The sequence below is a fragment of the Pygocentrus nattereri genome, chromosome 4, assembly GCF_015220715.1.
Source record: "Pygocentrus nattereri isolate fPygNat1 chromosome 4, fPygNat1.pri, whole genome shotgun sequence".
Classification (NCBI taxonomy): Eukaryota; Metazoa; Chordata; class Actinopteri; order Characiformes; family Serrasalmidae; genus Pygocentrus; species Pygocentrus nattereri.
In genome coordinates this window covers 6,003,658-6,031,192 of record NC_051214.1, presented here as the reverse complement: position 1 = coordinate 6,031,192, position 27,535 = coordinate 6,003,658, and the positions used below count along the sequence as shown (strand labels likewise).

At 41.2% G+C, this 27,535-nt stretch overlaps 2 protein-coding genes across 3 annotated transcripts in view; both read left to right on the top strand.

The window, feature by feature from the left end:
• Positions 1-10,378, top strand: part of ttc13 (tetratricopeptide repeat domain 13) — a 36,128-nt gene extending 25,750 nt beyond the window's left edge. For both annotated transcript variants that reach the window (XM_037537750.1, XM_037537749.1), the window contains exons 19-23: positions 2,256-2,391; positions 6,188-6,267; positions 8,054-8,132; positions 8,594-8,673; positions 9,067-10,378. In XM_037537750.1, the coding sequence (XP_037393647.1) occupies positions 2,256-2,391; positions 6,188-6,267; positions 8,054-8,132; positions 8,594-8,673; positions 9,067-9,181 (490 nt within the window). In that variant the 3' untranslated portion in view covers positions 9,182-10,378. The remainder of the gene's footprint in view (positions 1-2,255; positions 2,392-6,187; positions 6,268-8,053; positions 8,133-8,593; positions 8,674-9,066) is intronic.
• A 148-nt stretch (positions 10,379-10,526) lies between these two features.
• Positions 10,527-25,134, top strand: selenol (selenoprotein L). The gene is given in 12 exon segments (XM_037537832.1): positions 10,527-10,787; positions 11,584-11,678; positions 12,623-12,704; positions 13,368-13,421; positions 13,662-13,707; positions 14,292-14,379; positions 15,487-15,604; positions 17,178-17,292; positions 19,195-19,317; positions 23,282-23,419; positions 23,756-23,767; positions 23,769-25,134. Coding segments are annotated over 11 exon segments (972 nt in total). The 5' UTR covers positions 10,527-10,787; positions 11,584-11,590; the 3' UTR covers positions 23,877-25,134.
• The last annotated feature ends 2,401 nt before the right edge of the window (positions 25,135-27,535 follow it).

The window sequence follows — 27,535 nt, the reverse complement described above, 5'->3', positions numbered from 1 at the left end:
CTGCTTCACTATTGCCAGGAAGGCATTCCGGCCAAAGAAAAACAACTTGTTGAAGGAAACTTCTGAAGCATTAGCTGTGAAAAAGATCAGGTCTTGAATTCCCGCCCCGGGTGTGTGGGAACACTTAATCCTCAGCGTTCAGACATACGTATAATAGAAGGATGTAGATACTGTGAAAGATGTGGTGTTTTAAATTAATCTTGCTCTCTGGGGCATATTTTAGTTTGTCCATTTGACTTTACGTGACCGAATCAAATTATTCAGTAACTGCGTAAACTAAATGCAAATCGGGTAACACTTTATTTGAAGGCTACCTACATAAGGGCTTCATGACGCATTCATAAGCGCTGAATAAGGCGTTTATGAAGCACTACTTGAACATTTATTAAGTGCTTATGTCGGTTCTCGCAACCTGACATAAGATGTTTTATGAAATAAATGACATTGTACTGATATAATATGAATAAACCTTGAACATATTTACAGCACTAAACATTTAAAACACTGTACATAACTATATATGTCAGCATTCTTAAGACGACATTGTACTGATATCAGGTTAAATATGCCTGGAAACCACCCCCTCTTCCCTCCATGGCATGGATAAGATGATTGATGCAATTATGTACAGTGATTTAAATGTTTAGTGCTGTAAATATGTTCAACGTTTATTCATATTATGTCAGTACAATGTCATTTATTTCATAAAACATCTTATGTCAGGTTGCGAGAACCGACATAAGCACTTAATAAACGTTCAAGTAGTGCTTCATAAACACATTATTCAGTGCTTATGAATGTGTTATGAAGCCCTTATGTAGGTAGCCTTCAAATGAAGTGTTACCGCAAATTGTCATTATATATATTTATTTTTGTAAAAGCTCCCTTCACATGAACAGAGTGTTTTATGATCTCACACATCGCTATATACTTACAGTTTACTGCTGAAAGCTCTTTGTATTTTTTTATATAGTTTTTACAGAGCAGATCACTGAAGAGACGCCGTCTGTTTATAGTTTAGAGCCCAGATTTGGGGAAAAACGGGTCGACTTTCAGTAGAAAAACAAAGTTCAGCTTCTTTTATTATAAGGGTTTAAAATGACATCACCGTCTATTAGACTGGAGAGAAGAGCTACAGCCTCACACGACGCCCAGCTTCTGAACGGAGCTTATGGAGCATGAAAGATATGACGAAGAGCGTTTTGGAACCACCGGTGGTCTCAAGGGGTTTAAGAGGTTGAAGAACATTAGGTGGGGGTGTTGCGTGAGCCTGATAATGAACTCGTATGACACTTTCCTTATTCCAAACATTCAGTAGACCTTAGCCATGTAAACATGGTCTAAAGTGCAGACAGTGGCTCTTATCCATCAAACTTGCATACAGTCAGTCATACACAAATTTCAACGATTTTCACAGATTTGTGATTCATCAGTTTCATCTTTAGCATATCTGTGCGATCAAACGCGCAGCTGGTGGGCATGTGTGTAAATTGAACAGCCCAAAAAATGCCTATTTTGCAGTTAATTCCCCAAAATTATTATCAATATTAATAAAAATAGGAAATAATAATGGTATCCTTTATGCTCATGGCAGTCCAATGCAAATGTGGGTGTACTTACATTATATATACATTGATATTAAAACAAATTGGGATTAACAAATTTCCCTTCGTCATTGAAAATTAATCCAGAATTAGGCTTAAATCATATTCTGGAAATGGTCAAATGAGATTTTGTTGATTCTAAGTCAAAATCACTACCTAACTACTGGAATAAACTCAAATATGCCTTTTTTATACACAGGACACATTTTATGTTTTGTAGTATTCCCTTGAAATATATTGAATTCGGCAAATAAACAGTACTTGTGCATTAAGTGTGTAGAAGTGTGTTCTGTAGAGGATTTGTTCACTTATTTTTTGTTTTTTTACTTAGAAAGTCAACAGAACGTGTTGACCAGGGGTGTCCAAACTGATGAATAATACATTATAATGTTCATAGAATAATCTGATAATGATGAATATTAGATTTATTGCCTACATTTAAGATGCTTTCACTTACCAAGGCACCGTTTTTGCTGTGCATGGGTGGATTAATGAGAGGAACTGAATGAATAATGTGTAACTGTATTCCTTTGTGTACTCTTGTGTAGATATGATCTGATATGATGTCATTTTATTGTTTCAGAGTGAGATTTTTAAGAAATGTTTTTTTTTTTTTTTTCTCCCTTCCTGTGTTTGTTTTTTCACATCCAGTGTGGGGAACATGCTGTTTTCCGTGGAGACCCAGACCACAGAGGAGAGGACGCAGCAGTATCAGTCTGAGATCGAAGCCCTTTATAAAGACCTGACAGCTAAAGGAAAAGCGCTCATGCTCTCCTCTGAACTAGGGGTGGGTTTTACTCAGTCCAGTAATGATTTATTAGCATGTTTTATTGGTGCCAAAGCATTTAAATGTGTTATCAGTCTTAATCAATGAGTCCGTACAAACACAGGTGACTGTACACATTCAGTACTACATCTGTAAACAGTAAGGATGTGCAGTAAAACTGGATAATTGCTAAAAAATGATCATTGGAAGATGTTTACATTTGACTGGATGTTGCACACCGGTTTTGACGATGTATCTGTTGCCCTCCAGAAGAGCAGAACATTGAGGTGATGCTGGGTATGGCACTGATTAATTTTACTGCATTTCCGATCCTCTAAAACAGGGGTGTCAAGCGTGTCCATTACTAGGGCCTCATTAAAAACATCTCAATAAATCCCAAGCTTAAAGTGTGCAAATGTAGCCATTTTTAGTGAACCTTCAAATATTTGTGAATACTAGACATATTTAGGCTACATTAGCTACAGATTAAATCTTTATATTAAATCTCTTTAAATGGTCCCAGGATGTAGGTCTTTTAAACCTACCTGTGTGCTTGATCTCATCACCTGACATTGTTTCCTTCTGCAAGTTCATTCAATCTTGGGCTCAGTTTCTGAGCTGTGTATGACGTTTACTGTGTTCATAGTGTTTACGGTGTTCATGGTCTTTAGGGCGTTTATGGTGTTCATGGTGTTTACATTGTTCATGGCGTTTAGGGTGTTTACAGTGTTCATGGCATTTAGGGTGTTTAGTGTTCATGGCGTTTAGGGTGTTTAGTGTTCATGGCGTTTAGGGTGTTTAGTGTTCATGGCGTTTAGGGTGTTGACAGTGTTCATGGTGTTTACAGTGTTCATGGCATTTAGGGTGTTTAGTGTTCATGGCGTTTAGGGTGTTTAGTGTTCATGGCGTTTAGGGTGTTTAGTGTTCATGGCGTTTAGGGTGTTTAGTGTTCATTACGTTTAGGGTGTTTACAGTGTTCATGGCGTTTAGGGTGTTTACAGTGGTCATGGCGTTTAGGGTGTTTAGTGTTCATTACGTTTAGGGTGTTTACAGTGTTCATGGCGTTTAGGGTGTTTAGTGTTCATGGCGTTTAGGGTGTTTACAGTGTTCATGGCGTTCAGGGTGTTTACAGTGTTCATGGCATTTAGGGTGTTTAGTGTTCATGGCGTTTAGGGTGTTTAGTGTTCATGGCGTTTAGGGTGTTTACAGTGTTCATGGCGTTTAGGGTGTTTACAGTGTTCATGGCGTTTAGGGTGTTTAGTGTTCATGGCGTTTAGGGTGTTTACAGTGTTCATGGCGTTTAGGGTGTTTAGTGTTCTTGGCGTTTAGGGTGTTTAGTGTTCATGGCGTTTAGGGTGTTTAGTGTTCATGGCGTTTAGGGTGTTTACAGTGTTCATGGCGTTCAGGGTGTTTACAGTGTTCATGGCGTTTAGGGTGTTTAGTGTTCATGGCGTTTAGGGTGTTTAGTGTTCATGGCGTTTAGGGTGTTTACAGTGTTCATGGCGTTTAGGGTGTTTACAGTGTTCATGGCGTTTAGGGTGTTTACAGTGTTCATGGCGTTTAGGGTGTTTAGTGTTCTTGGCGTTTAGGGTGTTTAGTGTTCATGGCGTTTAGGGTGTTCATGGCGTTTTTGGTGTTCATGGCGTTTAGGGCGTTTTTGGCGTTTAGGGTGCTTACAGTGTTCATGGCGTTTAGGGTGTTTACAGTGTTCATGGCGTTTAGGGTGTTTACAGTGTTCATGGCGTTTAGGGTGTTTAGTGTTCATGGCGTTTTTGGTGTTCATGGCGTTTAGGGCGTTTTTGGCGTTTAGGGTGTTTACAGTGTTCATGGCGTTTAGGGTGTTTACAGTGTTCATTGCGTTTAGGGTGTTTACAGTGTTCATGGCGTTTAGGGTGTTTAGTGTTCATGGCGTTTTTGGTGTTCATGGTGTTTAGGGTGTTTACAGTGTTCATGGCGTTTAGGGTGTTTACAGTGTTCATGGCGTTTAGGGTGTTCATGGCGTTTAGGGCGTTTTTGGCGTTTAGGGTGTTTACAGTGTTCATGGCGTTTAGGGTGTTTACAGTGTTCATGGCGTTTAGGGTGTTTACAGTGTTCATGGCGTTTAGGGTGTTTAGTGTTCATGGCGTTTAGGGTGTTCATGGCGTTTAGGGCGTTTTTGGCGTTTAGGGCGTTTTTGGCGTTTAGGGTGTTTACAGTGTTCTTGGCGTTTAGGGTGTTTACAGTGTTCTTGGCGTTTAGGGTGTTTACAGTGGTCATGGCGTTTACACTTAAGGATGGACCCGTAGTAATGATCTAAAATTATACGGAATAAATAACCTTAACTTGTATGTATGTAATACACACACAGTGTTATTCTCAACACGGACTTCTACTATTTGAAAACACCAGCTGCACTTCCCAGTGATGAAGAATGAATAGACTAGAAGTTTCAAAAGGTCACCCGTTCATATTTTTCTTCTACAGTTACAGCAACAGATGTTTCTCTGGTCTGCCCTCTGCACTCACTTAACCTGCTCTCATGAGTATCACTGTAGATGCCTGAGGCTCTCTCTCATACACACGAACACAGATCCATCCATCACTGTCAGCGTCGGCCTCAGCTACCGCCGGGTGGATTTTACTGTTTCTCTTGACTGTTGCTTGTTACACATGATCTTGATGAAAAAAATAAAATAATAATGCCGCTGCATTAAAATTTTATAATCAGTTATAATAATGTTCAGAATAGTACGCCAAGTTGAATCTTATGTGTTGTTCTGAAACATTATTTATAATTAGATATAATGTTAAAAGGAGTGATGAATACATACAGTAACTTAGACAAGGTTTAGCTGAGCTTAGCCTGTATTATTTCACCTGTTTATAGTTTTGTCATTGAAAGTGTAACTGTAAGTGTGATTTTCCACATAGATTACTCAATGAGCGCTTAGAGCCCATGTGTCCAGTATAGGCCCGCAAAAGTCCCCAGCATGCACTGCAACATGAAGTGTAGTCCGACTCTCCTGCACCAACAACACCTATGGAAAGTGGTTACACCTCAATTCTACACAATTCTTTGTAATTCCACACCAGTCATGTCACTAAAATGCATTTCAGCTGCAGATCAGCCAGTATAAACACTTAACGACTTAATGACTTAATGACTTGCTTTAATGAGCTTGCAGCAAAGAAAGGATGTCAGCGGTCCAGTTCAATTGAATTGAATTGAATTGAATTGAGAATCATCAGCCACCATGTTTGCACACAGAGAAATTAGACCTCCACATTTAACCCATCTGTGCAGTGAAACACCCACATGCATGTACACTAGTGAACACACACACACACACTAGGGGGCAGTGAGCACACTTGCCCGGAGCGGTGGGCAGCCCTATCCAATGCACTTGGGGAGCAGTTGGGGGTTAGGTGCCTTGCTCAAGGGCACTTCAGTCACATACTGTCAGCCAAGGGGGTCGAACCGGTGACCTTAAAAGGCTGAGCTCCTGGGGACGTTTACATTTTGAATATTTCAACCGTGCATTTAATATTTCAAGGCCTAATACAAGTGTTGCGTATTTTGAATAAACAATGGTCAGTTCTGGTTACAGCACAATGAAATAAGCACGTTCTTTTTCTCTGGCCCACAGATTTGCTGAGATTTTTTAATACGACCCTTTCATTTGTTGAGTTTGACACCACTGGCTTAGAGGCTGCTGTTATTGGCTGAACAGTCAGCATTCAAATGTTCATTGCGAATATTATTAATAATGCGATGTTTTATCAATGCCACATTGCGCTCTCTCTCTCTCTCTCTCTCTCCTTCTCTCTTCCTCTATAGGACGCAGATGCGGTCTGTAATCTAATCCTGTCTCTGGTGTATTACTTCTGTAACCTCATGCCACTGTCCAGAGGCTCCAGGTGAGACATTCTGATCTACTCAGTATACCTAACAATACATCACAGCAGAGCTATTGACTCCTGAAACCTTAAACAGCAGTGATGGCTGTGTCGTCTATTAGATCGCAATCCACAGTCGATTCATTGTTAAAAAAGCAGCTTTTGAAGATGGAGATCAGTGTGCAATCGTGCGATTTGATCTAACCCAGAAGATCCGTTCTTTGTTTGATTTGCAGCAAAGCTCAACTAAAAGGAATCAGACCCAAGCCCGACTCAGACGAGATGCAGTTTACATGGGGTTAAACTTGCATGTCCTATTTTACAGGTGCTGTTCAGTGATATTATTCATCCAGATTGGCCATGTCTGCTCTGTCTCCTCCTCTGAGGAAACTACCGGTTGAATTACCTGCTGTTGGTCTGAACATTTTAGTCAAATGGTTTTCAAGGAAGACGTTGCCTTGTGTTTGATTTTTGGCCATTCTTACTTGCTATATTTAGTCTCGTAGCACTTGTATCCGTATCATATACTCCCAAATTGTGAAACAGTGGATTTTCTGGAAAAGTCTTTCAGACATTTACTTGGTCTGGGTCAGGGGTCGGCAACTTGTGGCTCTTGTGGAGCTGCATGTGGCTCTTTTACTGCTCTGTTGTGGCTCCAATTAGATTTGTAGGTAAAATGAAAATAATCCTCCTTTACCGTAAAACAAAGCTCTGCTGATCGTTCAACACAGTTTAACAATAAAGGGTCTTAAATGTTGGAGTTAATGTAGAACTGCTGAATTCACCCTTTAACCCTGAAGGTTGGCTCGCAGACCCGCTGGTCACCATAGCAACACGGATAACAATCTCGCCTAGGTAGTAGCTAACGAAGAGGCAAAGAGAGAGAAGATGGACCTCCAGAATTTGGAACGAATGGACTTATTTGCATTTATAATCAGTCCAGCTGGTTTCCTGAAACTAAATTCAGCTTCTCATTCACCAGCTTCTTGGTTGGATTTTCACGTCCCACCTTAAATGGCGCGACTGACACACAGTTAGCCACATTCTGGTGCTTTGTAGGTGAAAAGGGGGAAATTGGAACAAGAAGCTGGCGGTTGTGAAAAAAGTGGAACGTTAGATGTTTTACAAGAAACTCTTCTAGTTTTGTGGTAGTTTCCTGCCAGAGATGTGAAAAAAGTAGCTATAGCTGAGCTAAAACTAAGTAGAGCGCAGTAAGTCTTGATTTTCATTGATGTTATTTTTTTTTTAGCCTATACTAGATTATTAGCACATAGTGAGAGATATTTGCAGTCAAAATGGTGAAATGTTGCTCCCAAGGTGGTTTGATTTTTCTTGAAACTTGACAGAATGGCTCTTCTTACCATTTGGGTTGCCGTCCCAGAGCCTGGTCTCCATCTTCTCTACACCAGGAGAACATTACATTAGCAGAGGTGAAAATCAGAGGATTTTTAGTTTTCTTTGATCATGTGACCATTTGCAATGCAAATGTTTAGGTTTGTAGAATATACAACCCACTAGAAACTCACTCGCCCAGCAGTACAATCTGAACAGGGCTACAAACGCAGTGAAACATACAGTAAATATAAAAAAACAGCAGTATAAAAACGATAGAATACAATCGATTGCCATCTAATGCAACAATGAAATAAGGACAGTTTAAAATACTGTGACTAAGCCTGCGAATCAAGTTGACTGCACATAATAAGAAGGCCATGGGTGGAGCCGCTCAAATTCTAATGTTGGAGGTGTAATTCATCAGTTCTTCTTACCTTCTGTTAAGGATTTTTTGTGTCTGTCTGTCTGGCAGCATCGTGGCGTACTCTGTGGTGATGGGAGCCCTGATGGCGAGTGGCAAAGAGGTCGTAGGCAGAGTCCCGTCTGGAAAGGTGAAGTCAAACAGGCTCTTAACATCTTTAACTCTTGCTCCTTTTTTTTTTTAGTTGGAACTCAAAACCTATTTTGATTCTTTGCCACCTGAATGTGTGGATGATCACAGGTTACATAACCTTGTTGACTTATTGGTAGTCTGTTGTTTTGAGGCCGTCTTAACACTGGTTGTTTAAAAATGCTGTGGAAATAGTTACAGAGTTACGACGGGATGGTTTGACTCTTGTTTTGACAGCTTGTTTGGTGTCTGTCGTCTGCTGTTTTGCCATTTTTGCCAATTGTCCCCTCAATTTAGTCCAATTCCTCCCAGTAATTAGGTCTCCCCCCAGTCACTGGAGTAGTCATTGTACCTTCCACCGATGTAAAACAGATATTAATCAGCATTTTCAGTCATTGTACTACTCTGTAAGAGAACAGCGCCCAGTATGTGTGAATGTGACACACATGGTTCATCTTCCAGCTGGTGGACTTTGAGGCCATGACCACACCCAGCGCTGACCGGTTCTCTAAAACAGCAAAAAGCTGGATGAATTTAAAGAGGTAAGACTGACCGCTTTAGTTTGCAGAATCTTTTAAAATGAGTTTATTAATGACTATTAATTAAATCATAAATATTGTACTTATAATTAATGACGGCTGGACAGTAGAAAGGGCAGTGAGTTGTTACTTGCCAAATAATGAGCCCATGTTGATCTGTGCTGTTAATACTATTGGTTAGTCGCCTTAGCATTACTACTTCATTAGATATCAGATATAAGAGCTCACCTATGGCCGTTTTTTGTGTCATAACTGCTTATTCATGCTTTAATAACCTTTAATGAACTCATTTTAAACCATTCTTAAACCCTTTTTAAAGGTAGTCTAACGGTAAAGTACTGTCATTTTCCATCTTCCCGTCCCCGTCAGTGTTGACCTGCGTTCTCTTTTCTCCAGTTCGCCAAGTTGGTACCCGAACCTTCCATCAGTAGCAGAGACGTTCCAGTTCTCCAGAACCATGATCGAAGTCCTGAATACCGACTCCTCCTCCCGCTGTCCGAAAAAGTCCTAATGGAGCCCCGTCCCAATGAGGGCTGCCACTGCACCCTCGGCTCCTTCCCCTTCTCCTGTCTCTCTCTCTCTCTTTTTCTTTCTTTCTTTCTTTCTTTCTCTGTCTATTTCTCTCTCTCTCTCTTTCGCTCTCTCTCTTTCTTTCTTTCTTTATTTATTTTCTCTCTCTCTCCCTCCACGAGTCTCTACTTCTCCTGTCTTCCATTTAAAGAGCTACTTCAGTGTAAAAAGCAGGCAAAGTTGGTGAATCCACTTTCCTTCAAGTCTTAAACGGTGCTTTTCTCATCTGAGAGGAACTCTAATGTCCCTGACAACAAATATGCCTGATTTTTATTCCCCCAGGTGGTTTAGTTTATGAGAAGTTAAATGAACAAAGCACACTTCCTCACCTTTTTCTTTCATAGATCTTATTTAGATTCCTATATGTTTAAACTCTTGTGACAATCATGTTTTAATTAGCGAGTGAACGAATCTAAGCAGAGAAGGCCAATCGAGAGCAAACGTGACCCACAGGCCTTGTGTTTTCTCTGCCTTTACACCCGATTCAACTCGAAAAGGGCTTGAAAAATGGGATTATGAGTTGAAACGTGTGCGTTAGAGCAGGGAAAGAAGAAAAATATGCCGGAAAGTTCAATTAAATGAACAGAAAATATGACCGAGAGCCTCTAATTGATCCCCAACTCCAACAAATCATAACCTTCGGAACGGTTTACGGTAAAATGTGCCGCAAGTTTTCTTTTCCATATTTTGGATTTAAAATCCCTCTGTTTTGTTGGAAAATGTTCTCTTTTTTTTCCCTCCTCGTCTTGGTGTTTTGGCTCGATTTACCTCTGAACGTGGAGGATGGTGGAGCTGTTAGGAGCCATGGAAGTTGCCAGATCCTCCTGTTTTCAGCCTGTATTTTACGTCTTTCTCTCCCTACTGTGAACTTGAACAAGCAACATGTCAGTTGAAACTCGACTCACTCTGTATTTTATTTTAGCCTTTGAACTGATCGACTTGAATGTTTTAATCAATGTTATGTTTTAACCAGCTTTTTATTTTTATTTTTATTTAAGTATTGATTTAAAGGCTGGAGGTTTGAATGACTTTCCCGAGGAGGACGTTGTCGGTGTCCTGAAATTAAACTTGAATAGTGCTTGAGTTTTCTTTAAGAACAGTGGGGGACTCGAGTCAGTAAAGAGATTAAAGAACTAAACTGCCTCTGTTTTCTTTTTAAAACGCATTTTTTTGAACTTGGTACTGGTGACAGGGCAGCTACAGCTGCTCAAAGTGCTTCACAGGCAGGTGATGAAGTTAAACAGTAATGCGAGAAATTACAAGTATTTATTCAGAATCAGAGGCAAATGACACAGATCAAATTAGGAGATAAACACCACGAGCCGTCGTTTTAGATGTTTCATTTTTAGATGCCTTCTAAAAGTGAGCGCTGAGCTTGACCGTCTAATAAAAGATGAACCGAGCTCCACAGTTTAGAAGCCGAATAACTGAAACAGCCTCTCCATGTTTTCTGTATTTTACAGGGAGTATCTGTAGAAGGCCACTATCTGCAGATCTTCGATTAAGTGATGGAAAATAGACAGACACTCTTGTGAACAGACAAACAGGTGATTTAAGGTCATTTTGAGCTTTAAAGTCCAGTAGCAGAACCTTGAAATCTACGCTGAATGACACAGTTTGTACGAGCTGTGAGGGATGTACTGTTTTCTTAGGAAGTCCAGTAAGAAGACCATTACAGTGATCAACTCTGCTCTAACAAACGCATGAACAAGTTTCTCTGCGCCGCTCTGAGAGAGAAAAGGCCGAACTTTATCGATCTTTCTCAGATGATAACAAGACGCTTTAGTGACTGCGTTTACATCCAGATAAAACAGCTCAGAGTCTAAGACCACGCCCAGGTTTCGCCCTTCAGGCTTGGTTTATGAGGCTAAAGGACCAAGTTTCTCATAAAACCATTTTTCTCTGAGTTTCTGTACCAATGATCTGATCAGTATTTCATTATTTATTTTCATGATATAATTGTAGACAATTTTACAAGATCCACTGAGAAATATCTGACACACAGCCGGTTAGTCTGACTACAGAGTCTGGATTATCAGAAGAAACAGAGACGAATTGCTGGGTGTCGTCAGCATCGCTATGAATATGTTTATTTCACATAGACGTAGGTTCCATGAATGTATCGGTCCAGCGTATGTATATACATAAACTGTACATTTATTTCGTAGAGTATCGTAACATTTTAAATCAAATATCGAATCGTTGCCCTGAACATCGAAACGAATCGTATCGTGCAGCGCTGAGCTGCAGCTTCACGCTGTGGCCGCTAGATGGCGCGTACAGAGTGCCACGTACCGTGCTGGACGTCACGCCGCGACTTTGCTGTGTTTCTTCTGAATAAAGGCTGAAAATGTCCGGCTCCGTGGATGAAAACGCGCTGGTTAACGCGCTGAGAGAGCTGGTCAGTACTGGACGCGCTTTGCTGGACGGAGCGGCGGGTGAGTCGAACAGCGTCACTCACTGACCTGCAGCCTGCTTTGATGAACTAACGCCAGCTTCTCATTCGAACTTCCGCTCCACCTTAAATGACTCAGCAGCTACAGTCTGGCGCATAGACCGTGTGAGTCTATGGACTCGGCGGCTGCACCGTTTAAGGTGGAACGGAGAATTGGAATAAGAAGCTTCGTTTCTTCAGCTGTGTGGGCAGTAATTATAGCTGGATTAAGTTTATTCCATGTTTTCTGGTTTGGTCAGGGAATGATTCCCGTCCTGTTTCTGCTTCTGACACTCACTGTCCACTTTAGCAGCTCTGTTGACCCTATAGGTGCACTTTGTAGTTCTACAGTTACAGACTGTAGTCCATCTGTTTCTCTGGTACTTTGCTACCCTGTTCTTCAGTGGTCAGGACCCCCATGGACCCTCACAGAGCAGGTACTATTTGGGTGGTGGATCATTCTCAGCACTGTCCACTCACTGTCCGCTCTATTAGACCCCCCTACCTCGTCAGTCCACCTTGTGGATGTAAAGTCAGAGACGACAGCTCATCTGCTGCTGCACAGCTTGTGTTGGTCATCCTCTAGTCCTTCATCGGTGGTCACAGGACGCAGTTGGCTGGAAATTTTTATTTGGTGGACTATTCTCAGTCCAGCAGCACTGCTGTGTCTGATCCACTCGCACAAGCACATCACCACCACGTCAGTGTTACTGTAGTGTTGAGAATGATCCACCAACCAAATAGTACCTACTCTGCGAGGGTCCTGTGGGGGTCTTGACCGTTGAAGGACAGGGTAACAAAGTATGCGGAGAAGCAGGTGGGCTGCAGACTGCTCCTGTGTGGTCAGTGGAGCTGACAAAATGGACTTTGATGTTATGGCTGTTTGGTGAATGTGCACTATTATACGAATCCCATAAAAACTCTTTTCTAAGTGTTTGTTTGTTTCAGGTGGATCTCAGCAAAACATTGACAGTCAGAAGCTCCATCCAATGTTTGGCCTGATGGCAGCAGGTGCCAGCTTCCTCAGCAGGTACATTCAGGCTTCCTGCCTTTGGCATTTTGCTCCATTTGTCTTGCATGTTGATTACAGATTCTGCTGAATGATGATTTGTCCTAACCCTAATCCTAACTCTAAACCTGGTGGGGAATTCCTGTGGTCATTCAGAATGGTTTGAGGTGAAAGTGGTTCACAGTGGTGGTGATGGGAACCAGGCGTCCACCTCTAAAAGCTCCTGTACAGAAAGCTTCTTAGGCAAAAAGGTTACAGAAATGCTGCCCAGTGCCTGAGACTTTGTTTTAATACAGTGTTATGATAAGGTTTTGGCCTAAAATGGAATTTTCCACACCGTTCATGGAGGACAGGTATAGCGCTGTTGTCAGAAGAAAACCTCGCATCTCCAAAATTAGAACTTTACAGGAGAAAGAAAAAACATACTGTAGTTTTAATGCAAGTCAATGGAACCAGACATCTCCCCAAGTCATTTTGGGCTGTTTCTTTTGCTCCATTCATCATGAAATTTACACACAATGTAAAGGACACCCCTGGCCTTAAAGTGTCTCTACAATGAAGCGTTTCACATCATATCACTCTGAATGACTTTGTTTAGAGCACAGTGGTTGAATTATGCAGACATGTTGAGAAACGGGTGGAGGTCCCCTTTTTACTAATCTCCACTTTTTTGATGTTTTTCAGTCTTTCGGTGACAACCAGGCGAGAAGCCGAAGCCCTGTGGGAGCAAAACTTTCAGTAACTATAAAAACTTTATTATAACAGTATTTTTTTAACATGCATTGACCTGCACTGTGAAATTACACCGTCAGTAAAAACAGTGAAATAAATATTAATAAACATAAAATAGAAATAAATGTGTTTAATCAGTGATATGAGTACTAAGAGCGACCTTATTGCATCATACAGTTTCTGTGGCTGCACTGTATGAAGGTAGTAATGCGTTGTTTTTTCTTAATTCTCTTGTCCGTCCATTAGGAATGCAGAGGTGCGGGACAATGTTGAGGACTTGCTGCGGTTAGAAGTATGTAAAACATAAGAGTATAATATAGTGTCCAGATGTATCTACATATTTGGTATTTATCAGCATGTTGTTATTGCCTTTGTGCCTAATAATTAAGGAATAAAACACTCAACATTTTTACAAACAAAAGAAGGAGTGAGGCAAAGAAGCTATGACTGTTCTTGCAAACATTTTTTTTTTATATTGTGAATTTATTCGTTCATACAGTTACAGCGCTGACTACTGTTGTTAATCAAAGCTGCATTATGTAAGATTTGGGGATTTGGAGACCTCTCTGGTCAAAACGTGTAATTGCATGCAATACACGGAAGACTGTTATATAGCGTGGGTTGTGCTTCGCACGCCTTCCATTAGCAGATGAATGTGATGATAGTGAGCGTGTTGAAGGAGAAGCCAAAGAGTTCATGTAGAGAGGGAGGAGTTTCTGAATGTTACTGTCTTTAATTGGTCGTACTGAGTGGGAGGGGTTTCAGCTGGCTTTGCCTTTAATTGGTTGTATTGAGTGGGGTGGGATTCTGAATGTATTGCATTTGACTGGGATTATTGAGTGTGACTGGTTCCTGAATGTGTTGTTTGATTGACAGGCAGAGTGGGATGGGTTTCTGACCGCAGCGTCAGAGAACAGTTTAAAGAATCCGAGGACACGAACCACAGAAGTGGCTGTGGCCGAATAACGCGCCCTTTTTACAGCGAACTCGAACACACTGTGGGTGATGAGCTCAGCTGTCAAACACTGGAACTTCGTATTCGGTCCTGTGATGCTGGAACCGGGAGCAACTAGTTTTCGCTAGTCGTCATGATTGTGCACCTCCGGACGAGCCACGTGAATCATCGTTCTTTTGTGCATGCGGGTCGGTTTGGGAGCTGATCTGTTCAGACTGATGTCGCATACAGATCACATTTAAAAGACAGTGTGAACAGGCAAACAAAAAAATCGGATTTGGTGAGAAAATCAGATTCAGGCACTTTTACCTGCTGTGTAAACGTAGCCTTAGTTGTCATTTCTATCGTGAAGTGAACTGTAGCGTCCCCGAGCACTTGTGCTGAATTTGGTTACCCTTTTTACCAGGACACCAAGAGTTAGTGCGTTGTGGCTCTGTCTAAAAGACAGGAGGCTGAGCTGGAGGTGGCGGAGATGAAGATGCTGAGATTTTCGTTGGGAGTGACCAGGCTGGACAAGATTAGAAATGAGCAGATCAGTGGCACGGTGAAGGTGGAGCAGTTTGGAGATAAAGCCAGAGAGGCCAGGTTGAGATGGTTTGGACATGTGTTGAGGAGGAATAGTGGATATATTGGGCAAAGAATGTTGAAGATGGAGCTGCCGGACAGAAGGAGAAGAGGTAGACCTCAGAGAAGGTTTATGGATGTAGTGAAGGTGGACATGGAGATGGTTGGTGTAAAAGTAGAGGAGGCAATGGATAGGGCAAGATGGACGCAGATGATCCGCTGTGGCGACCCCTAAAGGGAGCAGCCGAAAGAAGAAGAAGACCAAGAGTTAGTGCGTCTATATGCGCTCAATAATCTGACCATAATCTGATTCCTGCAGTTATCTGATTATTAAAAGGGTCAAGTAAACAACACACTGCTGAAATAAGCAAGCAGCGCCGCGAGAAACAGCAAAACACTTTTAGAGCAACACTGAAAAATTGACAAAATTAAGGATTCAAGTATTCTTCATCTTCTAGATGATATGTGTTCATATTTTCAGGTAAAGCCGTGCGATGTCTCCTCTTCTGTGAGTTTATTGGCTGAAATTTGATTATTATCTGACTCATGTAGACTTGGAGTTTCAGGTGCATGTACAAGCGCTCCATGTCCAGCCAGAACGTACAGGTGGAGTTAGAGACATTGCAGACCACTGGCTGGTCAAATGCAGTCATCCTGTGGTGTCACTAGAGTCAGATGACTTTACACATAAAACCAAATGTCCATTGTTGCCACTGCTGTTTGTGTTTACTGTTAACACTAGATGCACGTGAGAAAACGTGACCACAAGCTAAAGAGAACCTATGAAGCTGAGTCTCAAATGACACAATGCTGTGTGTCCTATTTCTCATTTTGGCACTTAAAGCATGTATAGAACCCAATAATGTAATAATTTCCCCATAATGGAATAACGTCCAGAATGTAATAAGATTTTGAGCTTAACTGATGAAAAAAAAAAAAATCTCAATAATTTATTAACTTGTCCAATAATATAATGCAACCCTGTTTCTAAAGAAGTTGAGACGTTGTGCAAAATGTGAATAAAAACAACATGCAATGAACCGTATATTTAATTGAAAATAGTACAAAGGCAACATGTCAAATGTTGAAACTGAGAAATTTCATTGTATTTAGAAAAATATGCCCGTTTTTGAATTTAATGCCAGCAGCATGTTTCAAAAAAGTCGGGACAGGGCATGTTAACCAATGTGTTGCATCACCTTTTAACAACACCGTCTAAGTGCTTGGGAACTGAGGAGACATTTGCTGTTTTTCTGAAAGTGAAATCTTTTCCCATTCTTCTTTGATATCCATTATTTCCCAAAAAGAATTTCAAATTTTGAATCGTCAGACCACAGGACAGTTTTACACTTACCTCAGTTCATCTTAAATGAGCTTGGGCCCAGAGAAGGTGGCAGCGTTTCTGGACACTGTTTATGTGTGGTTTTTTTTCTTTGTATCTTAGAGTTTTATCTTGCATTTGTGGATGCAGCAATGAACTGTTTTCATAGACAGTGTTTATTGGAAGACTTCCTGAGCCCATGCAGTGATTTATGGATCATGGCTAACCAGTATTGGTTTTGTTATTGTTGCACAATTTACCCACACTGTTACTTCTTCTTGTTGCCGAGATGTTTTTTTTATGCCCATTTTACCAGACTTTTGTTGCCCCTGTCCCAACTTTTTAGACATTTGTTGCTGGCATATATTTAGAAAAACAATAGAATTTCTTAGTTTTGATATTTGATATGTTGTCTTTGTACTATTTTCAAATACATCTGTAGTTTAATTAATTTGCACATCTTTTTTTTTTTTTTTTTTACTTACAGCGTCCCAACTTTTTTTGGAAATGCTCTTGTACAGATGATTTATTATTTATTTATTACCCTTTTAGGTTATACCTAATACCATCTGTAATACTTTATTACATTATTCAGAAGAGCAGAGTGTATCGCTGTTAGCCTTCTGGTTGTGCCAATGCTATAATTACTTTCATCTAATTTTTATAAGACTTTTTGGTTTTTCCAGACTAGGCAAGGAACAGACTAACCAGAAACAGTCTTACAAGAAGTCATAAACTTTACATGAGCTCCCTCAGTGGTAGTGGCGCCTTTACTGGACTTAACTGGACCACAATGATGCTTTCTCAGCAGTGGCCTCCTACCCAAAACACAGGCGAGGTCCAGTCAGAGTGGATGGTTTTGTTTACAGCTCTCTGACCAACATTTTCAGATGCGTATACTGACCCCCCTGTCTGTGTGTAGGAGTGTTTCTCTGGGTCAGTATCTGGGCAAAGGGCAGAAACTCCTGCTGGTTCTGCTCAGGCATTTCGGATGACTGCCGTGACGAGATCACTTGACCGAGCTTCGAGACAACAAGGTAAAACGGAGTCAAATGGAGCGCATGCTTACCAGGGCTGTGGGTTTTTTCATTCTTTCTTTACGTTAATGCCTGATGGATATCCAGCCAATTTAGTGGTGTATAATAAAGAATAGATGTGCACACAAGTCTAATAGTAGAAAAAGAGAAGCAAATTAAACAAACGAGACAAAAATATTAGACATGGCCATTTATTTATTGAGGAAGATGATCCAATATTATATCTGTGAGTGGTAAAAGTATGAACCTTTAGGATTAGCAGATAATTTGCAGGTGAATGTAGAGTCTTCAATCAATGGGACAGCAGTCAGATTTAGTTATTTAAAGAACAGGAACCTTTCACAACACAAGAGTTGGTGATGCTCATCAAGCTGGAAAAGGTAAGTTTGGACTCTACAGAGATTGTGCACACTACCCAGGAGTGGTTGACCAACAAAGATGGACAACAGCACTGGACAACAGTAGTGTGCCTGGCAGAGTTGCAAGGAGAAAGCCACTGCTCTCCAAAAAGATCACTGCTGCCCTTCTGCAGATCACATGGACAAGCCAGAAGGCTATGGGAACAGTGTTTTGTGGACAGATGAGACCAAAATGGACCTTTTTGGTTTAAATGAGAAGCATTATGTTTGAAGAAGGGAAAACACTGCATTCCAACATAAAAACCCATCTCATCTCATCTGTGAAACATGGTGGTGGGAGTATCATGGTTTGGGCCTGTTTTGATGCATCTGCGCCAGGATGACTTGCTGTCATTGATGAAACAATGAACTCTGAATTGTACCAGCAAATTCTAATGGAAAATGTCAGGACGTTCGTCCGTGAGCTGAAACTCAAGAGAACTTGGGTCATGCAGCAAGACAACGACCCTAAGCACACAAGTCGTTCTACCAAAGAACGGTTAAAGAAGAATAAAGTTAATGTTTTGGAATGTCCAAGTCGTGGGTTGGAGGTTAGGGCTCCAGCCTCGTGACCGGAAGGTTGCCGGTTCGATCCCCAGAGCCGACAGCACATGACTGAGGTGTCCTTGAGCAAGACACCTAACCCCCAACTGCTCCCCGGGCGCTGCGGATTGGGCTGCCACTGCTCCGGGCAAGTGTGCTCAATGCCCCCTAGTGTGTATGTGGTGTTTCACTGCCCAGATGGGTTAAATGCGGAGGTGAAATTTCCCCGTTGTGGGACTAATAAGGGTCACTTAAATTAAATTAAATTTAAACATTAAATTAAATTAATTAAGTCAAAGTCCTGACCTTAATCCCAATCGAAATGTGGACGGACCTGAAGCAGCAGTTCATGGGAGGAAACCCACCAACATAACAGAGCTGAAGCCGTTTTGTACGGAAGGGCTAAAACACCACCAAGTTGATGTGAGGACTAATCAACAGTTACGTTTATCTGCAGTTATTGCTGAACAAGGGGGTCCAACCAGATACTGAAAGCAAAGGTTCACACTCACAGATATGCAATATTGGCTTATTATATCAATAAATAAATGACCAAGTCTAATATTCTAGTCTCATTTGTTTAATTTGCTTCTCTTTATCTACTATTATTATGACTGATTGAGTTTATGCAGAAATAAAGAAAATTCTAAAGGGTTCACGAACTTTCAAGCACCACTGTGTTATTTGTTATATTGGTCATTTCTATATTCTATGTCAATTTTTTCATTGTTGTTTTTTTTAATTGCTGTGGGTCCAGTTTTATTTGTAATCGAGACACTGCTGACCCCTCTGTCCTCGGTTCACCTTGATTGTGTCCATGTTGTGCTGCATTCTCTGGCAGAGCCCTGCCGTCCAATGTCACGCTTGCCAAAATCTGTGGAATTTCATTTCCATTTGGATCATTTTCTGGTGTTCTTTAACGCCAGGAAACCTTCACTTCCTGTCTCTCTCTTTCTCTCAGGCTCTTCTAGAGGCTCAGTCGGTGCAGGTTCTGGTGGTTTCGTACGGTTCTCTGGAGGGGGCAGAGTTTTGGCTGGCTCAGACAGGCTATGAGTTCGACATGGTGTTTGACCCCGAGCGTAAGGTTAGACAGCACTAACCACTTTGTCTGACCGCTGCACTCAAACAAATGCGGGGAGAAAAACAAGCTAATTGGGCTGGGTCATTGTAACAGAACACACACTGGGTTAATAAACTCAAGGTAGATCTCTAAGCTGTAATGCACAGCCATACACACTCCTCTGTGTGCCATTAACTCACCTGTGTTCACCCCATTTACATCCACTGATTAAAAACAGAATGTAAGACAAACAAAAGACGCATTTTTGTCCTCAGCACCTTTTTTTTAATTGATTTACTAACGTTAGCTAGGATAGCTATGTAGTTATTAAGTAAATAAGAGTAATGTTAAATCATCATAGAAATGTCTAATTAAAAATGACCTAGTATTCAGCAATAGAGTTAGAAAAATGTCATATCTGAGGCTGCGACTGTCACTGAGCCTCCAATAAGACAGTGGAAACAAACCTAGTGAGCTAAAGTGACCATGAGTCTCATATCAGACCACCAGTCTCATATCATGTAGATCTTTCTTGAAATAAAGCAATTACATAAAAACATCGATATTTACTGAAAGTTTACTTAGTGATTTCTGTCCACTGTGACTCCGTCCTGCTGCGTGATGAGGAGCAATTTCACCGACTCGATTCTAACAAGCGCTGTTATGATTTAAAAATGAAATCTGGAGCCAGGTTCTTACTGTAATACAGTCACTAACCAGCGGCTGTGCTCCCCAAAAACTACCCAAAAACTCCCCAGCACTGTGGAAATGACCAAACAAAACAACCCAACAAATGAGCCATCACAGCATTTGGGAAGAGTTATTGGAGCATATAGCACTATAGAATTCAGTCGTCTGGTAGTAGTGAGTCAAGGCAACTGGCCTTTAGGTACAACCACATTCAGATATCAGAAAACATTAGGAACTCACTAAAATTTTGGCTGCCAAATAATTTGGGCTAAAAATGGGCAAAGGTGGTGCTTTTGGTTCTCCAGTCAGAAAAACAAAAGATTAACCTCTTCAACTCCTTGAAATCACCGGTGGTTCCAAAACACACTTCGTCATGTTCTTCATAACTTTCATATTTCATAAGCTCCATTCACAAGCTGGGAGTCGTATGAGGCTGTAACTCTTCTTTCCATTCAAATAGACGGTGATGTCATTTTAAACCCTTATAATAAAAGAAGCTGAACCCACAACATCTTTTTCTACTGAAAGTCGAGCCATTTTTCCGCAAATCTGGGCTATAAACTACAAACAGATGGCGTCTCTTCAGTGATCTGCTCTGTAAAAACTATTATTAGAAAATAATACAAAGGGCGTCTGAGATTTTTGGCTTTCAGCAGCAAATTGTAAGTATATAGTGATATGTGTAGATCATAAAACACGTTTTCTGTTCATTTGAGGGGAGCTTTTAAAAAAAAAATAGATGTATGTTTATTTCATGCAGTTACTGAATAATTTGCCTTACAATGTGGTAAATTCAGATGGACAAACCAAAATATACCCTGGAGAATAAGAGATTAAATAGGACTGAAAGGAACAGTTTGGATTGGAGACGTTGAAACAGTTTGAGTGGCAGTAGATCAACAGTGGCTGTAGGGAACTGGCTCATGGTTCCTACAAAGGAAATTAGAAATGTTCACAGCTGTTCACAGCTGGTTGGTTAGTGTAGTGGGTAACACCTCTGCCTTCTACACTGTAGACTGGGGTTCAATCCCCTGCCTGGGTAAACACCCTACACTATACCAATAAGAGTCCTTGGGCAAGACTCCTAACACCACCTCCGCCTCCCTGTGTAAAACAATCAAATTGTAAGTCGCTCTGGATAAGAGTGTCGGCCAAATGCCATAAATGTAAATGTAAAGGTATCAGAAGATGGTACGACGCTCAACAGTGTCCCCACTACAGGTTTGATAGTACTTGAATACACAACATCCAGCTCGATTCGCAGAACACAGCACAACAGAAGCAGAAAGGAAGGTTTACGGGAGCCGACGTCATCTGTAGCCACAGGTTTTGATGTGGAAGAAAAATGGACAAACAACCAAGAAAAAGTACAAATTATAAAGAAAAATAAGTCTTTAGGTTTAACGCCATAGAGGACTCTGTTGTGTGGGATTCCAGATTTAGCATGAACTGTAACCTACATACTGTAATCATTTAATAGGTTTATCAGCTTTCTTTTATGTTTTTGATGTTTATGTTTCTAAAGAAGCTTAAATAGAGCAGCAAATTAAAAACTGGTTTACAGCCTTGAATTGTCTTGAATTCCCACTTCAGTTTCGGCCGGAATTTTTCCTTTTGGTGCATCGCTAAACAAAACCATGTGTCCCGTCGCCTTGACTTATTTACCCCTGGACAATTCAGTGACCTGGATTACTGAAAATCTTCCCAGACACACTCCCAATTCCCACTGCACCACCCTCTGAAACTGCTGATGCACAAGAAAGCAGATACTTGATGATGTCATTGTGTTTAAATAGCACTTTAGCCCTGTGCTGCCCAAACTGCCTTCGAAACCCAGGAGAAGTTTGTTTGGTTGCCAGGCAGCAGCTGCTTTGACAGCGACAGACATTTTGGCCTGGGTAAAGTGTCCCCTGGCTCAGCAATGTGGTTAAAGAGCCGTGTCAGATGTTTGGCCCCAGGTATTTAAGGAGTCTGTCCATACAAGTCCTTGATCAGGGATTTGTTCTTGATTCTTTAACCCGTCAAGATTAGCTTCAGTAGTTTTCTTCCATGCTTGGAATATGAGTCGGCACCCAGGACTGATTCCGGGCTTGTTTGTTTTTATAGGGTAGAATTTCTTTGGATCTATTGCTGGCACAATTCTGCTCATCACTTAACAACACCCACCCACGGCATTCTCACTTGAGAAATGCTTTGAACATGTGTTTTGCGCTATACAGAAGAACTTACAGCCTGCTGCAGCTGGGTTTCAGCCTAGACCATTCCTAATATGATTATTGGGATTAACTACACAAAATAATGTGATTAATTATGCAAGATAATGTGATTAATCATGTTTAATCATAATTAACTACACAACATAACCCGACTAATTGCAAGTAAATGCAGAAAAATATAATTACAAGTACAGAAAATATAATTATTGGGATTAGCTACACAGAATAATGTGATTAATCGTGTAAAATTGTGCGGTTCATCATGATTAATCACAATTCATTGTGCTTAACTACACAAAATAACATGATTAATTGCAAGTAAGTAGAGAAAATATTTTAGTGGGATTAGCTACACAAAATAGTGCAATTAATCACAAAACAATGCAATGTATCATGATTAACTTCAAATAATATGATTAACTGATGTTATTTTAGAGGTTTGACAGCTCTAACATATACAAATAAAACATTAACTGCAAGAAATAAGGCGATTAATTGTAGTTAACTACACAAAATGACGTGACCAGTTGCAAGTTAGTGCACAATATATTATTATTTGGATTAGCTACACGAAATAATGCAGTAATCACACAAGATGCAATTAATCGCGATTACCTTCAAACAACGTGATTAATTTGCAGTTTTTTGAGTTGTTTTCCCTAATATATACAAACAAAACACCGACTGAGAAGCGTAGCTGGCTTCTTCCATGTTGTCCATCCTCTCTAGCTATGCATGCATAGACTGACTTCCTGGGTATCACTGATATATCGTCCACCTGGAAGCCCCTTCAGCAGGTGTTTGGAGCTGCATCAGTTTCCAGGACATGTAGGAGAGGAGCTGGATGTTTTGGAAGAAGCAGCCACTTTTGTGGGTGTTTGGACACAGCCACGGTCTGGACCCCGGGTGGACTACAGATGGTTCAAAAACAGCTTTGACCAGATCTGACCAAGCAGGCCGGACCGAATTCTCAGTGCAGAGGGCCTCACATCCAAAAAACCCTTAAAGCATGTAAATGGCCAGTTGAGAGAAGCTTGCTGCACTGACGGTGGGTGATCTTTCTCTCGTTTCGGCTGCTTCAGGTCTACCAGGCGTTCTCTCTGGGCTCCTCCTTCTCTAAAGTGATGAACTTCAGCAACTTGCTACGCTACTCGGAATACCACGTGACCAAGAGAAGCTTTCCTCAGGTGCCCCCGCAGTTTATCCACGACCTTTTTCAGGTACGCGTTCACATTCAGGACGTTCAGCTGCACATAGAGCGCAATTTAAACGCTACGCCATATGAGTATGATAGGATTCCTGCAGGTGCCTATATCGGGTTGCATATCAGCCCTGGGTCTTTTCAGGAATGCTACTCATGCAAAGAGAACAGGTTCCAGTAATCCAAAGCAAACTAATTTCCAAGGAAGTATTGCTTAACGCTTGCTGAAAGACAAACATGTTTTCCCTCTTTCTCTCTCCTTCTTTTTACTGCACTCTCTGTTGCTTGTGTTTTCTTTATTTTAGCCTCTCTCACGCTATCAATCTCCCTCTCTTGTTTTCTCTCTCTGTGATAGATGGGTGGTGATTTTCGTGCTAGATGAAGGAGGTGCAGTGATGTTTTCCCACCGGTGTCAGAGCCCAGTGGACCGGCCCTCAGCTGAACACATCCTGGCTGCCCTGTCGTCCTCAGTTTAACTCTTAGTGCCTCTGCTTAAAGCGATAGTTTGGCAGTTAATCAGGTTTTGCTTCTTTAGGTTTGTGCTGGGGCTGTGAGGCAAATGCAGCTAACATAATGGAAGTTTATATCATCAGTTATCACTCGCCTTGCAAAACTAGAGAACATGCCTTGGCTGATCAAAGATATGGTTTGATGTGGTTTAAGCCCGTAGGCTGGCTTTACGCGGTGAAGCTTTCACGCAACTAGTTGCGTGTTGTGAGTTGCCTGCAACGTAATTCTTGTGCAGCTTGACAGTTACAGCGTTGCACACAACAGTCACTCTTTTAGTTCAGCTGCCTGATAAACCATCTTCTGTTTTGAAATCATTTGAAAATATGCTGTTCGATGTGATCACGTGATGCGTTATCAGCGCTTTGATCGCATGTTTCATGAAACCTGTTTCGGCTGAGTTTCAAGTGAGATGCAGGACATTTTATGTTATGTAACACAAGTGCAGGTTAGTTGCATGTAGGTTTCAAGCAACTAAAATTGACTGAAACGTTCACCATGTAAATACAGCCTTAAGCTCCAAGCTTGTTATTCAGTTACTGACTACTTTAGATTATTCAGTATCTACAGTGAATTACTCAGTAACCACTATAAATGACTCCGATTTTAGTATAAATGAATCATCAATTACTACGATTCAGTAACTGCTATAAATGATTGAGTTACTGTGAATTATTTTCCGAAATGACTCTGTATCTACTTTGAGTAATTCAGTAACTGCTGTGGATGTTTCAGATATGCAGTTGTTAGAGGGAGGAGCCGCAATATGGGCGTCTGCAGTATTAGAGGTGAAAGTTGTGGATCATCCTGAGTTTTGGACGAAATGACACCGTCAGTGGGGCATCTGCAATGAAAATCATTTTTAGTGTCGCGCTGTGCCTGGAAAATCAGGAAAATCAGCCACGTGTACCAAAGTACATTCAGTGCTCTGCACGAGTGATCCTCAAAAGCCACTGTAGAGCCAAACCACTGCACAGTGTAGTGCTCTCCTCACTCTAACGTCGTTCGCCAGCCAAATATCGAAGCCTTCAGGAGTCGAATCGGCTCGCTAAAATCATGACACGTTTTTGTTGGCTTTCGAAGTGCAGTCGTGAAATTTGCTCACTACTAAATATTCCACAGTCAACTGTCAGTGGTATTATAACCTCCAAACTTCATGCGGCCCTCAGATCAGCTCAAGAACAGCGTAGAGAGCTTCATGGAATGGGTTTCCATGGCCGAGCAGCTGCATCCAAGCCTTCCATCACCAAGCGCAATGGACTCTAGAGCAGTGGAGACGTGTTCTCTGGAGTGACCAATCACGCTTCTCCGTCTGGAAATCCAATGGAGGAGTCTGGGTTTGGAGAACGGTACTGGTCTGACTTCATTGTGCCAAGTGTAAAGTTTGGTGGAGGGGGGATCATGGTGTGGGGTTGTTTTTCAGGGGTTGGGCTCGGCCCCTTAGTTCCAGTGAAAGGAACTCTTAATACTTCAACAGACCAACAATTTCATGCTCCCGACTGTGTGGGAACAGTTTGGGGACGGCCCCTTCCTGTTCCAACATGACTGCGCACCAGTGCACAAAGCATAAAGACACGGATGAGCCAGTTTGGTGAGGAAGAACTTGACTGGCCTGCACAGAGTCCTGACCTCAACCCGATAGAACACCTTTGGGATGAATTAGAGCGGAGACTGTGAGCCAGGCCTTCTCGTCCAACATCAGTGCCTGACCTCACAAATGCGCTTCTGGACGAACGGTCAAAAATTCCCATGAACACTCCTAACCCTTGTGGAATGCCTTCCCAGAAGAGTTGAAGCTGTTGTAGCTGCAAAGGGTGGGCCGAAATCATATTAAACCCTATGTATTAAGAATGGGATGTCACTCAAGTTCATATGCGTGTGAAGCCAGACGAGCGAATACTTTTGGCAGTATAGTGCATCGGTGCTGTCGGATCAAAACTTCGCATCTCCAAAATAGCAACTTTACAGCAGAAAGAAAAAACAGATGTTACTTTTGATGTAAGTCAACAGAACCAAACGTCTTTCCATGTCATTTTGGACCCTTTCTTTTGGTCCGTTCATCATAATATTTATAAACAATGTAAACGACAACAGCCCCTTCCAAATTATGTCAAAAACTGAAAACGACAAAAATGGAGATACAAGGTTTTATTCCAACAGCAGGAATATACGTATAAATGACCCACTGATGACCCTCTGCTCACTCCTTCTGGATAAACCTTATGAAAATGAGCAAAGCAGTGACCAGTCCATGGTCACCTTACATGCTGAAGATTCAAACCTACAATATACACCACAGCAGAGGATATAACAGCTAATGTATTTAAAATATAGGACATTTATTGGAATAAAAAAAGCCCCCTCAGCATCCCCACTTCCCACATCCCTGTAATCCAGTATGAACAGCAGCTTTAGCGTGGATCGTGTCAGTACTGCAACGATGTGTCTCCATTCTTGGAAATGTTAACAACGATTCTGCCGACTCTGGGGCGAGAGAGCAGCTCTGCCAGGGCGGTGAGGATGACGAGGCGACTCCAACTCAGCTGGAAGAGCCGTTTCTGAATTGAATACACAGCCACTGGTCCACTCAGCTTCTCTCCTGTGGAGCCTGCAGACACCTACATCTCCACCCACACAAGCGCAGACTCGGACTGAGCTTTATTCTGCCTGATTATCAGTACAGCCACATATCAATCACACTACTCACTGTATACAAATAGCAGAATGGACTGGACATTGAGCCTACATATGATATAGTAACTGAGCAATGTGAAGGATTTGATTAACAAATCAATGAATACATTTGAATAGCTGTGATATGTTGTTAGAGATTTCCTTTGAACCCTGAATTGGTCCCACTTTATATTGTATCTAATAACTGTGTAGTTACACATGAATACAGATGTGTTACAGATGAATTACAGCGGTACAGCCTATGTCATTACACATGTGTATCTTCTACACAGGAACTTTCCTGTAGGGTTAAAGTTACACTTTAAAATAAGTGGACAGTTGCTGTGTAGTTATTATGTAGTTACTGTGTAATAAAGGAGTGGTAATAGAGACACATGTAATTAACGTCATAACAGTTACAAGTTAAGATGAGGGGCGTCTGCTGTTCTGTCACATTATAGACCGGTTTAAAGCTAAAACTGATTACAGTGTCTCAGCACTAACAACACAAATGCTGCCTAATTTTAGGAAAGCTGGCAGATCCAGTATTAATAATGTCTTAATGTAAGTTATTACATATTTCCGTATCCTGATGGAAACTGCCAGTCTGATTACAAATCAAATTACATTTGTTATTACCCTTGTGTTATTACATGAGCAAGAATAGGTTGTTATAACTATTAAGATACGCTTGTAATTGATGTAATTACACATGAGGCAAAACTGATAATACATGTGTAATTGCATAAGGCGTATGGCTGTAATCCGTCTGTAACGATGACAATCATTAGTAGTTACTTTGCTGTTGCATATGTTGTTCACATGTAACTACACAGTTATTAGAGACACTGTGTAAAGTCGGACCCCTCAATCTTGTGCAAGGTCATTACATATCGCTGCTGTGGGAACAAAACCTCTCTATTTTTGTCGATTTTCAGGTTTTGACATGATTTGA